The sequence below is a fragment of the Rhinatrema bivittatum genome, chromosome 1, assembly GCF_901001135.1.
Source record: "Rhinatrema bivittatum chromosome 1, aRhiBiv1.1, whole genome shotgun sequence".
Taxonomy (NCBI): domain Eukaryota; kingdom Metazoa; phylum Chordata; class Amphibia; order Gymnophiona; family Rhinatrematidae; genus Rhinatrema; species Rhinatrema bivittatum.
This window is the reverse complement of record NC_042615.1, coordinates 10,233,334-10,248,540: the sequence shown is the minus strand read 5'-3', so window position 1 is coordinate 10,248,540 and position 15,207 is coordinate 10,233,334. Positions and strand designations below refer to the sequence as shown.

The 15,207-nt window shown below is 43.4% G+C and overlaps 1 protein-coding gene across 1 annotated transcript in view; it reads right to left on the bottom strand.

Moving 5' to 3' along the window:
- Positions 1–15,207, bottom strand: part of KIAA1109 (KIAA1109 ortholog) — a 590,259-nt gene that overhangs the window by 183,497 nt on the left and 391,555 nt on the right. The window contains 5 exon segments of the mRNA XM_029584454.1: positions 6,446–6,505; positions 11,126–11,324; positions 12,043–12,254; positions 12,994–13,162; positions 13,422–13,607. Coding sequence (XP_029440314.1) covers positions 6,446–6,505; positions 11,126–11,324; positions 12,043–12,254; positions 12,994–13,162; positions 13,422–13,607 — 826 coding nt within the window.

Sequence of the window (15,207 nt, the reverse complement as noted above, 5' to 3'; positions counted from 1 at the left end):
GTTATCCACTATGACACCTAGATCTCTTTCTTGGGTTGTAGCACCTAATATGGAACCCAACATGGAGTAATGACATGTTCCTTTCTCCTGTGGAGGTACGGGAATTATGTCCCCCAGCTGACGCAGCCGATCGAGAGTCTGAAGCACACTTGCCTCTTTTCCATGGCGGCACAGGGAAATACTATGAAGAGGCTTCACACGGAAGAGCAAACTCTAAAGCATAACTGTGTTCTATTACGCTTAGAACCCACTGGTCTGACGTGATCTTGGCCCACTCATAAAAATGAGAAAGATGACCCCCTATCACTGGAACAGAAGAGTGGGCCAGCCTTGCTTCATTGTGAGGGTTTAGCTTCACCAGAGCCCTGGCTGGATCCATTCCTGCCCAGTTTGCGAGTTTGAAAGGACTGAGTCCAGGACTGCTCTGCCTGTAGTGCCTTTGCCCCCGAAACTAGAAGCAAGACTGAAAGGATCGTTAAAGACCCCTTGGGCTTGTCCTCCAGCAATTTTTGGACCTTATTTATTTATTTATTTATTTTTAGATTTTTATATACCGGTGTTCCTATATGAAATAAAGATCACATCGGTTTACATTGAAACAGAACATGAAAATTGCCAAAAGGCATTACATAGAACAAGGTTATGAAACTTGGAACAGTGTACATAAGTTCAAAATTTAACAATAACGTTGTAACATTGATGACCAAAAGATAAAGGAGAAAAAAAAAAGACTTAAACAATTAAGTTGACAGGTCTTATTGAGCATAAAAATTATAACGTATAAGTGAGAAAGTCTCAAGTGTCCTGCAGCAAGAGATTAGATACCGAAGTAGGTAGCGGTATGGAAAATGGGGGTTTGTGAAGAAGATATGTTCTTGCTGGTTGGAGGGGAAAAAATGATGATCATGGTCCTGGAAAAGCTTGGCTAAAGAGCCAGGTTTTAAGTTTTTTTTGAATGAAGAGTGGCAGAACTCAAGCCGAATGTCTGGTGGGAGCGCATTCCATTGAATGGGGCCTGCTGTAGATATGGCACGTTTATGATGCGAGGATTTTGTTGAAGGTACATAGAGTGTGCCTTTATATGCTCCTCTGATGGGTCTAGAGGAGGAGTGAGGGCGTAGTTGGTTACATAATTGAAGAGGAGAGATATTGTGAATGGATTTATGAATTACGGTGAGTACTTTATATAGGATCCTTTGCTTTATAGGCAGCCAGTGGAGGAGCTTGAGAATGGGGGTGATGTGATCTCTTTTATTCGTATTGGTAAGGATTCTGGCTGCAGAGTTCTGTAGCATTTGGAGGGGTTTGATGGATGAATATGGAAGGCCAAAGAGAAGCGAATTGCAATAGTCGACTTTTGATAGAATAATGGCTTGTAGGACCATCCGAAAATCGTTGAAATAAAGAAGAGGCTTCAATTTTTTAAGACTTGTAACTTATAAAAACAGTCTTTGGTGGTTGTGCTTATGAATTTTTTAAAATTGAGCTGATTGTCTAGCATGATACCTAGATCTCGAACATGTGGTGAGTGATTTAATATGGGAGTGGATGAGTTGAGTAGGTCAGCTGGGTTTAGAAGTTTGATGTTGATGTCTTGATTGATGATTAGGATCTCAGTTTTGTTGTTGTTAAGAATGAGGCAAAGGCTGGAGAGAAGATGATTGATCTGTTGCAAACAATTGTTCCAGTGAGCCAAGGTTTTTTGTAAGGATTCTGAGATTGGGATGAGTATCTGGATGTCATCCGCGTAGAGATAGTGAGTTAGGTTTAGTTTAGTAAGTAGATGACATAGAGGTAAGAGGTAAATGTTGAAGAGGGTAGGGGAAAGGGAGGAACCCTGAGGGACCCCCCGGTTGGAAGGGATCGGTTGTGATTCTTTGTTGTTAATCTTTACTTTGAATTGTCTATTTGCTAGGAAGGATTTGAACCAGCTGAAGACTGTTCCTTTAATGCCTATATCTGCCAGACATTTTAATAGCGATGAATGGTTGACAGTGTCAAAGGCTGCAGAGAGATCTAGTAGTATCAAAAGATGTGGTTGTTTTTTGTCCATATTAGATAGAATAGAATCGGTAAGAGAGATAAGGAGAGATTCAGTGCTTAACGAGGTACGGGAATTATGTCCCCCAGCTGACGCAGCCGATCGAGAATCTGAAGCACACTTGCCTCTTTTCCATGGCGGCACAGGGAAATACTATGAAGAGGCTTCACACGGAAGAGCAAACTCTAAAGCATAACTGTGTTCTATTACGCTTAGAACCCACTGGTCTGACGTGATCTTGGCCCACTCATAAAAATGAGAAAGATGACCCCCTATCACTGGAACAGAAGAGTGGGCCAGCCTTGCTTCATTGTGAGGGTTTAGCTTCACCAGAGCCCTGGCTGGATCCATCCCTGCCCAGTTTGCGAGTTTGAAAGGACTGAGTCCAGGACTGCTCTGCCTGTAGTGCCTTTGCCCCCGAAACTAGAAGCAAGACTGAAAGGATCGTTAAAGACCCCTTGGGCTTGTCCTCCAGCAATTTTTGGACCTTATTGTCTCCCAAGTCTTCACCAAACAGAAGCTTGCCTTTGAATGGCAAAGCCCCAAGCTGAGTCTTTGAGGAATCAGCAGCAAATCAGTTCCGCAACCAAAGAAGTCTCCTGGCGGAAACCGCGGAAACCATTGTCCAGGATGAAGTATGAATAAAGGTCATATAGGGCATCAGTGTCATAAGCAACCGCAGCTTCCAGACGCTCTGTCTGCCGAGGCCCTGAGGGAGACATATCTGCACGTTAATCTAACTGCTACACCCACTGCAGAGATGCCCGAAGCATAAAACTGCTGCAGACAGCTGCTTGAATGCTCAGCGCAGACACCTCAAAAATCTTTTTAAGATGCAGCTCCAGCTTATCTTGCACATCCTTCAGGGCAGCAGCCCCCATAACCAGAATGGTCGTCCTCTTTGTGACCGACGAAACGGAGGCATCCTCCTTTGGAATCCGAAGCAACTCCAAAGTGACCTCAGGCAGCAGGTACAGTTTGTCCATAGCTCTGCTCACCTTCAGGCCAGTTTCTGGAATATCCCACTCCCTCACCACCAACTGCTGCACCAACTTATGAAAAGGAAAAGTCTTGGCTGGACCCTGCAGGATCATCCGAATCGACATGGGGAGCCACTATGCCTAATTCCGCCAGGACATGTGGGATCAAGGGATCTAACTCTTTCTTGTGAAACAGGCGAAGCACCTTGGGATCACTGCCTTCTAAGAGGGGACCGACACCGCTTCCTCCGACGGGTCCTGCGGCCCCCGATCGGGATCTGTGTCTGAGGTGCCAAACACTGGAGGCAATTCCCTTAGTAGTCCTCGGAAGAGACCCCCCCCCTTCAAATTCCCTGCCTTCAGAGGCACACGGACTCATCAAACCTTTGCGGCCCCCAGGGTACAAAAACCTCTTCCCCTTTGGGAGATCAGGGGCCCAGCGCTTTTGAGAGGGCCATCTCTCGGCCTTACGTGCTAGAAAAGGTTTGTGCATCAGGAGCACAAACTCAGGCGAAAAAGGGGAGAAAGAGTCCGGATCCTTATCCAGAGGATCAGATTGTCCCCTGTGGGCTCCCTGGGCCTCATTGGGGCTTAAATTGGCCGGGGTCAGCATAGGTGGGAGATCCTCTCCTTCTGCCGCAATTAGTGCTTTAGGCGTGAAGGTCCCCAAAATGGCTGTTGTTCCCGCGCTCAGTGGCGAAGAAGCTGCAGCCTCACATCCACCAGACCTTTCCTGCCAAGGAGATGTCGCTGTAGGCCCTCCCGATGTGCCCTCACCAGTGGTGAGGCCCCGGACACAGCGGCCTGCATGCTACAAACGTGGAGAAGCTGACTCGCACATGGCACAATGGAGCTCGCGAGGCATGCTGAGCTGTAACGGTGACCACGAGGAAGCAAAGCAGGAGAAGGAAATAGAGAGAGAAACAACTAACCCCCAGAAAGCTTCTCAGCACGGCTTAAGAAGAAACCAGACACCCAGTCTCCTACTGCCAATTAGTCCCACTTCCTTTGTCTATTTTTTTTTTTACTTTATAAGAAAGGGAAAAACCACAGACAGACAGAGAAAAGAAAGGATACTTAACTGAAGAGTGGCAAAGGTATCTTCCTTGGGAGGGAACCAAGAGAAGTTAAGGGTCTCCAACCCCTGCTCGTTCAAACCTACGACCAAGGAGGGATGGTCCCACCAGGCCCTACCAACCTCCTAGGAGGGGATCTTCTATCTGCTCACTGAAGTTTTCCAGACTTCTTTGCTGCTTTTTTCTTATCCCCCAAAGGTTCAGAACCACAGGTTTTGCACCTCCTCCATCTGCTGGAGACAGAAAAATACTGAGGGACTGCAGGTACTACACCAGGTTATTCGCCAGTGGCTGTAAAAATGTCTGTCTCCATCTGCTAGAGGGGAGGCAAAACCCAGGAGTCTGGACTGATCCAGGTACATGCAGGGAAAAGGTCAATTTTCTCAATGGAGAACAGTAAACAGTGGAGTGCCTCAGGGATCTGTACTGGGACCGGTGCTTTTTAATATATTTATAAATGATCTGGAAAGGGGAACAAAGAGTGAGGTGATCAAGTTTTCAGACAACACAAAATTATTCAGAGTTGTTAAATCACAAGCGGATTGTGAAAAATTCCAGGAGAACTTTGCGAGACTGGAAAACTGGGCATTCAAATGACAGATGAAATTCAATGTTGACAAGTGCTAAGTGATGCACACGGGGAAAAGTAACCCACACTGTAGTTACCCAATAATAGATTCCATATTAGGAGTTACCACACAGAAAAAGATCTGGGCGTCTTAGTGGAAAAAACTTTGAAATCTTCAGCTTAGTGTGTGTCAACATTCAAAAAAAGCAAACAATGTTAAGAATTATTAGGAAAGGAATGGAGAATAAATTGGTTAATGTCATAATGCCTCTATATCGCTCCATGGCGAGACCGCACCTTGAATACTGTGTACAATTCTGGTCGCCGCATCTCAAAAAAAGATATAATTGCGATGGAGAAGGTATAGAGAAGGGCAACCAAAATGATAAAGGGAATGGAACAGCTCCCCTATGAGGAAAGACTAAAGAGGTTAGGACTTTTCAGCTTGGAGAAGAGACGGCTGAGGGGGGATATAATAGAGGTCTAAAAAATCATGAATGGAATAGAAGGGGTAAATGTAAATTGGTTATTTACTTATTAAAAAAAAATACAGAGGTAGGTATGCAAACGTTAGCCGTTTTTCTAAGTTAGACAGATAGACATACATGTGTATATATATATGCGCCTAGTCATATAGGTTTTAACCGGCTAAGTTAGACTTGATCTATGACAGGTCTAACTTAGCCACATTACTTATGGAACTAAGACTGAATATCGCTAGTTAGCCACATAACTTATACAGCTAACTCCTTTCACCCTGATCCACACCCACAACTCATGCAGCAAAGTGGCGGCCACTGAACACAGAAGGGGTGTGCATTCGTTTGCAACCAACTGGCAATCCGCAACGTATATGCCATATTCGTTGTATTCGTGGGGGTCACGAAACGTATGGCGAACCCCCACGAATACAACATATCACTAACGAATAAACCATTGCTCCTACCATGTGACAGGGGCCGACCAATGGCACAGATAGCCCCTGTGACATAGTAAGGGCAAAGGCTATCGGCGCCATTTTGAATACTGGCAGCCGACGACCCAAGTGCAGGAGATTGCTCCTGGACCCCCGCTGGACCACCAGGGACTTTTGGCAAGTCTTGAGGGGGGGGGGTCAGGAGGGTGGGCGGGTTGTAGTAAATTAAATTTAAAGGGTTGGGATGGGGTTTTTTGAGGGGAAACGAATACATATGTAACTAATGAACGGATTGGGGTCCCCCGAGAACGGATGCAATGGATTTGGGTCCCGACAAATATGAATACCGAATGGGACGAATCCATCCCTAGAACATAGGCACGTATTTAGCAGCCGCTACTTAAATGCATTATGTGGCTAAATAATGCTGAATGCATTTTGAATATTGACCTCACAAAGAATAGGGGACACTCCATGAAATTAGTAAGTAACACATTCAAAGCGAGTCAGAAAAAATACTCTCACTCAACGCACAAATAAGCTCTGGAATTCATTGCTGGAGGATGTGGTTAAGGCAGTTAACATAGCTGGGTTTAAAAAAGGTTTGGACAAGTTTCTGGAAAAGCAGTCCATAAACTGTTATTAATCAAGCAGACTTAGGGAATAGCCACTACTTATCACTGCGATAGCAGCATGGGATCTATTTACTGTTTAGGATCTTGGCAGGTACTGGTGAACTGGATTGGCCACTGTTGGAAACAGGATACTGGGCTTGATAGACTCTCAGTCTGATCTAGTATTCTTATGTTAGTCCATGTAAAATGGACAAGTAAGCCCAAAGTCAGTCTTCATCTGACACTTTACCTGCCGACGACTGGCCTGTGGTTCTGGAACAAACTTCGTAGGTGCCATCTGGTACTACACCTGAAAAGAGAAAACAGATCTGTTCATGACGCATGGAATCTAATATTGGGCTGCACTGAATACTTTCAGGTGACTGCTGCTGGAAAGGGATAGATTTTAATGTGTGCGCATGCTTCCCGGCACGCTCACATGGCCGCGCCGATTTTATAATCCGTGCATATGGCACATGCAAGGGGGGGGGGGGGGACTTTTACAAACTCTGCGTGGTGACGCAATCCGGGCTTCCCCAGTTCCCTCCCAGTCGGCTCCAATTAAGGAGCCGACTGGGAGGGAACTTCCTTACTCCCTTACCTTCCCCTCTTCTCCCCACCCCCTAAACCTAACCTGGCTGGAATTTTTTTATTTTATTACTTGCTGTTCCTCAGTAGCAGAAGTAATTTACAAGTGCCGGCCCACCCCACCCAGAACATGGGTTTAAGTCTTATCTTTAGGATTTACATCTTTGATTCCACAGGGTCCATAATGCAAACAGAATCTCTTTATAAAGTACTCCACTTGAAGGTCCTTTCAACAAGCTATATTGGTAGTCTCGGCGGTGTTAAAAGAGAGACTATTACTGTACTTTTCAATCCTTTATTCATATTTGACTTATACAAAATTTGTTTATACAAAACCATATAATACTCCCCCATATCTTCTAAAATACCCACATTCCCAAAAATCACATGCACACTATTCCATTCATACCAATTAAAACTCCAGTGCCCAATACCCAACAATATAGGATCCTATTTGTTTCGCTCGTACCGAGCTTCGTCAGGGGTAATCTGAAATACACTACTTACAACATATGCTGTTATTCCTAGTTTTTATTTTTATCTTTTCACAGTACAAAAAGTACTTGTTGCTCACTAGTCTCTCTGTACCTATGTAATCCCTTTCCCTCTACCCGTTCATTGTATTTTCCATCTGCTGTTATATTGTAAACCGATATGATGTCCCCACGAATATCGGTATAAATAAATAAAATAAATACTTCCATAAAGATTGCTACAATTATATTCACGACACTATTTTTTGCTCACTTTAGTTCTTCATATTTCAGCATTTCACCCATGTTGTATTGTAGTGCTGCTTCCAACATGACAACTGTTGTTTCTTCTTATCTCCAAATCTTAACGATTTCCTCCACAATATTATTTTCCCTCTGTTTTTGGAACCCTCCCTACTACCGATATTTTTTCACCTCCCTGTTTATGCGTCTCAACCTGCCAAACGTTGTAATATGTCCGCAGCTCCACTTGATCCTAGGGTATATGCGATATACCCTTTCCAGGCTATCCCGAATCAATTCTTTATTGTTCTTCCAATGATTTAAACTCCCATTATTTGAGCAACGTCTCTCTGGCTCTCCAATGCGACTACCGTTTCTCCATCCCTTCAATGCGACCACAACCACGCCGCACATGGTAGTGTCATGAATATAGTTGTAATAATCATTAAGGAAGTATTTAGTGATCCACAACTACTTTTTGTACTGTGAAAAGATAAAAAAAACTGTAAGAATAACAGCATATGTTGTAAGTAGTGTATTTCAGATTACCCCTGAGGAAGCTCGGTACGAGCGAAACAAATAGGATCCTATATCGTTAGGTATTGGAGTTTTAATTGGTATGAATGGAATAGTGTGCATGTGATTTTAGGGAATATGGGTGTTTTAGAAGATATGGGGGAGTATTATATTGTTTTGTATAAGTCAAATATGAATAAAGGATTGAAAAGTATAGTAACCGTTTCCTTTGGGTGTTAGGATGTAATATTGCATTAGGAAATTGTATTCCTTCAGTGTTAAAATACAAGAGAGAGACTATGACACGTTCTCATCTCATTTGCCGGAGATAGATTGTACTGATGGAGAAGCTGCTAAGACTAATAGTATAGAATGGGTATCACCTTTGTAACTAGCTGCTTATTTCCGCTGGCTTTCTTCTTTTTACGCTCATTTTGTAGATATATTTGGTGGACTAATTTTTCAAGTGTCTGTAGAATTATGTCCTTTAGATATGTTTCTTGGTTGTTAGTATTTATTACCTTGGGGTTAAATGCTTGTATTGTATTTTGAATTATAAATAAATCATTTTTAAAAAAGAGGGAGACTATGGAAACTAGGTGGACAGCTTTTAGTTTTTATGCTCCAACTCTTTAGAATCCCATATAGAAGAGGATTTCCTTACAATTAGGTAAAAATTTAAAACCTGGTTGCGTTGTAAGATTCTTATAGGGAGATGCATCAAGCCGCCTAGTGCTCTAACGCGCGATAAATAGCATATATCACGTGATATACTTGATAGTTTGCATCTCCTCGCCCAGGTTCCCTCCCCTATTACATTGACCTTCTTTAATGCAAATGCATGGAAAGGTCATGCATAGGCAATTCTATGCAAATATTATATTGCAGCTGACCAAGGAGGTGGTCAGCCATGACAAAACAACATCCCCTAACGTGGGTCCCGAAGCTCCCACCTCACATTTAAAGAGGCAGAAAACCAAAATTAAAAAATCTCAGCAAAGAGGGGAGGATAAGCAAGGGTCAGTGCTGATCCACAGCTCAACCCGGGGAAGCCACCTGAGGCAGCTCTAACTCCCCCCAAAATGTAAAAATTGAAAAAATGAGCCTGCGCAGTGACCGCCTCGCCCCCCCCCCCCCCCCAATCCAAAGTCCAACAGTAAAACTGGGGGCCCGCTCCCAGCCCTCCCACCTCCCCTCAAAGTTCAATGTTAAATGTTCAGGTTCTGGTACCCCGGGTCCTTCCCCACCCCCAGTTCCTCAATAAAAATGAGGTGCAGGCCCTGGACCCCCTGTCCCATACCCCCAACCCCTCAAGTCCAATTCCACCCCAAAAGGTAAGATAAAAAAACCAGGGTCCCGGGCCACATGGCGCGATCCAATACCCCGACCCTACAGCACTCACATGGCTGAAGCAAGGTCAGATCGGCGCCATCCCGACGCAGGATCCGATGCTTGACCTGAAGTTTCGAGGGGGTCAGGGCCTGGGACCCTATTTTCTGAATGTTATCTTTCTTCCCTTAGCTTTTCTGCTCATCCAACCTTTTTCTCTAAAAGTATTTCTGTTTCAAAAAATGGTTTTTCTACCGGTCATTCTGTGTGCCATTTTGTTGGGCAGCGACAGTTCAGGTCTTTCACCCTATCCTGTACCATACATGTTTGAACGTTTGACTTCTTGTTAGCTTTCCTCTACCTGTTAAAACTGTTTATTCACTTCAAATGTTCGGCTTTCGTGTCCCCCTCCTTCAGACTTGAGCAGTTAAACATTTTGACCCTTCCTGTACCCTTCAGGGTAAGCTTTAAAGTTTAAGTCTTTTGAACTCCTTACCTTCCAATAATCTTTTACCTGCTGTAAAGATATTTTTCAGAATATTCATATTCGGGCCAATTTTAAAAAGGTCACGTGCATAAAACGCAGGTGGTTACGCATGTGGCCAGGCCTTGCACGTGATGTTTTTTGAAGGGATCAGCCCCACTATCATGGCGACATCCCCAGCTTAATGCATCTAGGGTGTAATTAGGTTGACGCTATCTATCTACCCCTCTCTCTCTTTATAAATATTTTTTTTTTCCCTGTGGTAGAAATCTGTGTTTTATTATGCTGAGCAGTTTTTCCAGAGGATTTTATCTGATCCACTCCTTCAATTATGTATGGTTTTAATATCTGCTAGCTATTTAAGTTGTAATGTATGTATTGAAGATATTTTATAGCATTTGTATAGATTTCTATTCCAGATGTGAAGGAGCTTTACAAACAACTAAAGCATTTTCTCTTCCTACACGCCTCTGATTAAGCATATGTTGATATTTGTTTTATGTATAGTTTTGCTTAAATATATATTTATATGACTTGTATTTATTTATCGAGTTTTATATACCGTCATTCGGTTTTGCCATCATAACAGTTTACAAATGTTGATGGGAAAGGGGAATGTTAGCAGGTTAGCAAATCAATATGTTGAGATTCAAATTACAGTATACAATTACAGCATTTCGTTAGTACAATATGTTCTGTGAAAGGTTACGGTAAAGGCATGGTTGGGTTAGTTATCATGCTTCTTATAGTTGCGAGAGTCAATAGAAATAAAATTGCTTGGAGGAGCTAATGTGTACTTGTTTCGGCTCTCGGAGCGTCTAGCCCCAGCCTTACCTCTACCGCAGCTGAAGAGAAAGGGACCCGGTAACAGAAGAAAATACCAATTAACTTTTTTTTTTAAATAAACTTGATGTAGCCAAAGGTGTCAGGTAAGAAGACAGAGCCTAAAAAACTCTGTAGATAAAGAAAGAAATCTTAAGAAATTCAAAGGATCAGGACCGCAGGCTCTGTCTGACTCCTCTGCTGAGAGTCAGAGAAAATACTGAGGGATCGCAGGTGGCACACCAGGTTACATGGGAGGTGCCTTTTCAGTTTTTTCTCAGACTCCATCTGCTGGAAGGGAGACACAACCCAGCGGTCTGGACTGATCCTGGTACGTACAGGGAAATACATTTAAAAATAGTGGAAATGCAGGCATTCGCATTGCCAGGTCTAACTAGGCGGCTAAAAGAAGACTCGAGATTCTCACCAGTAATGGTAGCAGCTAAGACCCCCGGTGAAGCTGAATACTACTTACATGCATTCATAACCAGATCAGTTCGTATTTCTGGTTTCCAGTCATCCCAGGAAGTTTCAAAGCCATCAGCAAAGCGGATGCAGAAGCTCTTAAAATGCCCTTTGCTGACGAGAGACTCCGAGGAGCAGGCAGTGATGAGCGTGCTCTCAATAGTCAGCACCAAGGCAGAGCCAGTGTCAAAATCAGCAGTATGGTTAGACTGCAAAGAAGAACAACGTCTTAAAAAAAAACAAAACATTGCATTTCAAGAAATTATAAACTGTAAATGCTCCCTATTATAGAATATATAAGGTAAATATGTTTCAGCATTGATTATATAAGGTAAATATGTTTCAGCATCACCTAACTATTGTAACAATTCTGGAGACTTGCAATCTTGCCTCCCATATTTAATTTTTCACTAGTTACTGGTTCCTTTCTGTTAAGTTCGCTTCCTCCCTATTTTCTACTTATGATTCTATCAGTTATCCTGTTAATGTAATTTCCTCCTTTTTGTTAATATGTAAACCGATATGATGTGTATTTTAATGTCGGTATAAAATAAGCTGTTTAAATAAATAAATAAATAAATAGAGGGCACTATCAACTACTTATAAGCAAAGATGCAAGTGTGTGAGCCAGGCAGATTTATACAGTGTCCCTTCCCTCCATCCTCAAACTCAGCTTAGGTCCTCTTTATCAACATTTGAGCCTGTCTTTTGCACAAGTACAATTTTAAGGCAAAACAACGCAGGTAGCTTTGAATATCCAAAACCATACGTGTAGCTGCCTAGCCCGACCTGGGACTTCGTCCAAACACGTGCATTGGCACATACTTCCACCTCTGCAGAGCTCCCAGGGGAATAATGCTTTAAATTATCTCAGTTTTCCTATCAAGAGCGCACAATTTTTTTCCGCCTGCCTACTTTCCTGATTACCTGAGGTACACTTGTTATGGGCAGGCAGATCCCCAAATCATTCACAGTTAACTGGAGGAAGAGCGTGCCAAAAGCCTGAGCAGACGTTTGCTGAATCCCAGGTAACATATCTACCACTTCCCTCGTAGCCACGTGAATATCCTTGTTTAAAGCCAATCGCTGTTCATTCCAGTTGTCATATGCGGCTTTATAATTTAGCCAGAATAGTACAGCTTTAAAACAGAGAGAGAGAGAGAGAGAGAGAGAGAGACACTTTATTTTCAGGATAATTACAAGAAAGAAGTCTGTGGTATCCAAGTGACTGGGATGTTAATAAGACATTATTTAAGGCCCTAGAGATGCTGACATATACCACTGTGAAAACAGAGGACTATTTACTGCTACAAATGTAACAACATATACTTTTGGTCTTTTGGCTTGTGAGACTGCTGCGTGTGTCTATCCCTAATAACCTTTTTGGTCTGGTGTCCTAACTATACCAGATTTTCCGGACATATCAAGAGGGGAATGAAGACTGACATGGGTGGAGGGGGATCACAGATGCATGCACACACTCATGTCCGCGAAGAGAGGCCCCCTTTAGTTCTGGCTGGAAATTCTTGTCAAAGATAAACTTCCTTCGTATTCTGAGGAGGGTACACCTAGAACTATCCATTACTTCCCTGGGGGAAACAGATGACATCAAGAAGCAGCCAAATGAAAAGGTGTTTTAGAACTACACATCAACGGGGAAGACTTTCCATGCTGTATCGCTTCCTTGAACCTCAACAGAAACACACATCATAGAGCACCATCACCAGAGTCCCGGACTCAGCTATGTGGGAGAATGTCTTAATTTCCTTCCACTGTTGAAGATGTCCCAAAATAGCGTAGAATTCTCAACAGAGCTTAGCTCCTTACTCCACGTCCACATTTGAAAGGATAAAACTGATTAAGCATGAAGAGCTCTACCTCTGTCAAAGGCTACAGGTTGAGCATAGACAATCGGCCTGTTCAAAGTAATGAGCACCGCCTCCCTATCCGAGGAGCCGCTGATCTCCTCCTGCAGGGCATTTCGTAAGCCAATCCTGGTCTTAAAATAAGCAACTTGGTGGAAATCTGAACCAGCTTCTTCGTAAACCTGTAAAAAAACGCATAGCTGTCAGATGGGAGTCTGCACTGTCATGTTAATATTTAGGCCTTGAGATATATATATATATTTTTTTTTTTTTACAATCATTTCATTCAGATTCCAGTTTCTGGCACCTGACAAAGGACACACAATTTTACCCTTTCCCACGACACTGACAGCTGTTACGTTACTATATCTCTCTGCAGGACATCATCAACAAAATCAAGGAGCACCAATTTCCTACTATGGGTATCCAAGTTTTACTAACCTGATGTTTTACAATCTGTCCTAAAGCCAAATTTAAGTCCACTTGGCACTTTCCAAAAAGTTTCAGATAGCTGCTGCTGCCCGGTATCATTTTGCTTTGAATTCGGTTTGAGAGCTCCAGCTCAATTAATCCAGTTTCAAACCTCACGGCTCTCATTGACGGTGTTGTGGCCGTTACTTGAATGCCCTGTCAGTCAACGTGACAACAAAAAATACATTTACCATCACCTAGGAGAAAAGCTTACTGGGAAATACTACAGAAAGGTTTAACGGAGTACAATGATAAAGCAATCTAAAATAAAATACAATGAAGAATTCAAAGATTCTTTTTCCACACCTGCAATGGATCATCAGAAGATTCTTCGTATATCCTTCCCCCACCTTCCAATGCACTGTGCTCCCCTGGTAAGTGCAAGAGAACGCCAGGGGTGGGAATCTTCCCTTCCCTCTCTCCCCCTGGGTCCTGGATCCTCCCTAAGTCGTATTCAATCTCCCTCCACTCCCCAGTCTCAGGTCCTCCCTTCTCCAATTCTTCCTCGCCTGCCCTCTGCCATTCCCCAGCGCTGTTCCTCTCATCACCTGTCCCTGAGAGCATCATCTCTTCCATCTTTTATCCCCATGTAAAAAATGAATAGGAAAAGTCAAATTATCCAAACCCATAAGGAAGGTCAGAAAATGACTTTGAAGGCAATATTTCAAAGAGACCTGGCAGGCTAAATAAGGATGTGGCTGGCCAGATCAAAGCCTTTGAAAACTGGCTAAATGTAGTCTTCTAAATGTCCCTGGACTCAGGTCAGCCAGTCTACTTCTGGGAGGGTCTGCTCAGGAGGAGAAACGAAGGCTGATTTTCAGGGCTAGCAAACTATTTAACCAGCCAAATCTAGGTGTTATGAAATCTGGCTGGCCTCCCTCTCTCTTTCCTTCCTAACGAACAAACACAATCTTCCTGTTTCCCAATCCCATCTCCCTCTCTCCCAACACTGGCTGGTGCCCTAGAACCTCCCCCAATCCCCCCTTCCTTACATAAACAGTATGGGCCACCTCCAAGCCTCTTCCCGTTCCCCTTCTTTTAAAACACAGAGATTGGAGGAAAATCGGTTCTTACCTGCTAACTTTCGTTCCTGTAGTTTTTTTTATTTTTTTTTATTTTTACCCCTGTTCGATGTAAACCGTCCTGATATGGTATTTAACCATGAAGGTCGGTATAGAAAAATGTTAAATAAATAAAAAATAAAATAAATAGTACCACAGATCAGTCCAGACTCTTGGGTTTTGCCTCCCCTCCAGCAGATGGAGACAGAGAAGTTTTACTGATACTCAGGCCGATACACTAAAGTGCGTGGGAGAGCCGGCACTCCGAGGTGAGTTCCTGCTCTCCCAACGCGCGCCCAGGCCACTCTCCTGGGCGCGCGATTCAGTATTTAAATGAGGACCCGCGCTAATAAGGAGGCGCCAGGGACACTAGCGCGTCCCTAGCGCCGCCGTATTGGCAGAAGCGGTGGCTGTCAGTGGGTTTGACAGCTGACGCTTACTTTTACCGGCGTCAGTTGTCGAACCCGCTGACAACCACGGGTTCAGAAAACGGATGCTGGCAAAATTGAGCGTCTGTTTTCCAACCCAAGGGCAGATTTTTTTTTTTTTTAAAGATTTTTATTTTTTTTTATTTTTGGGGCCTCTGACTTAATATCGCCATGATATTAAGTCGGAGGGTGCACAGAAAAGCAGTTTTTTCTGCTTTTCTGTACACTTGCCCGGTGCCATTCTAAATTAACTCCTGCCTTGCGGCT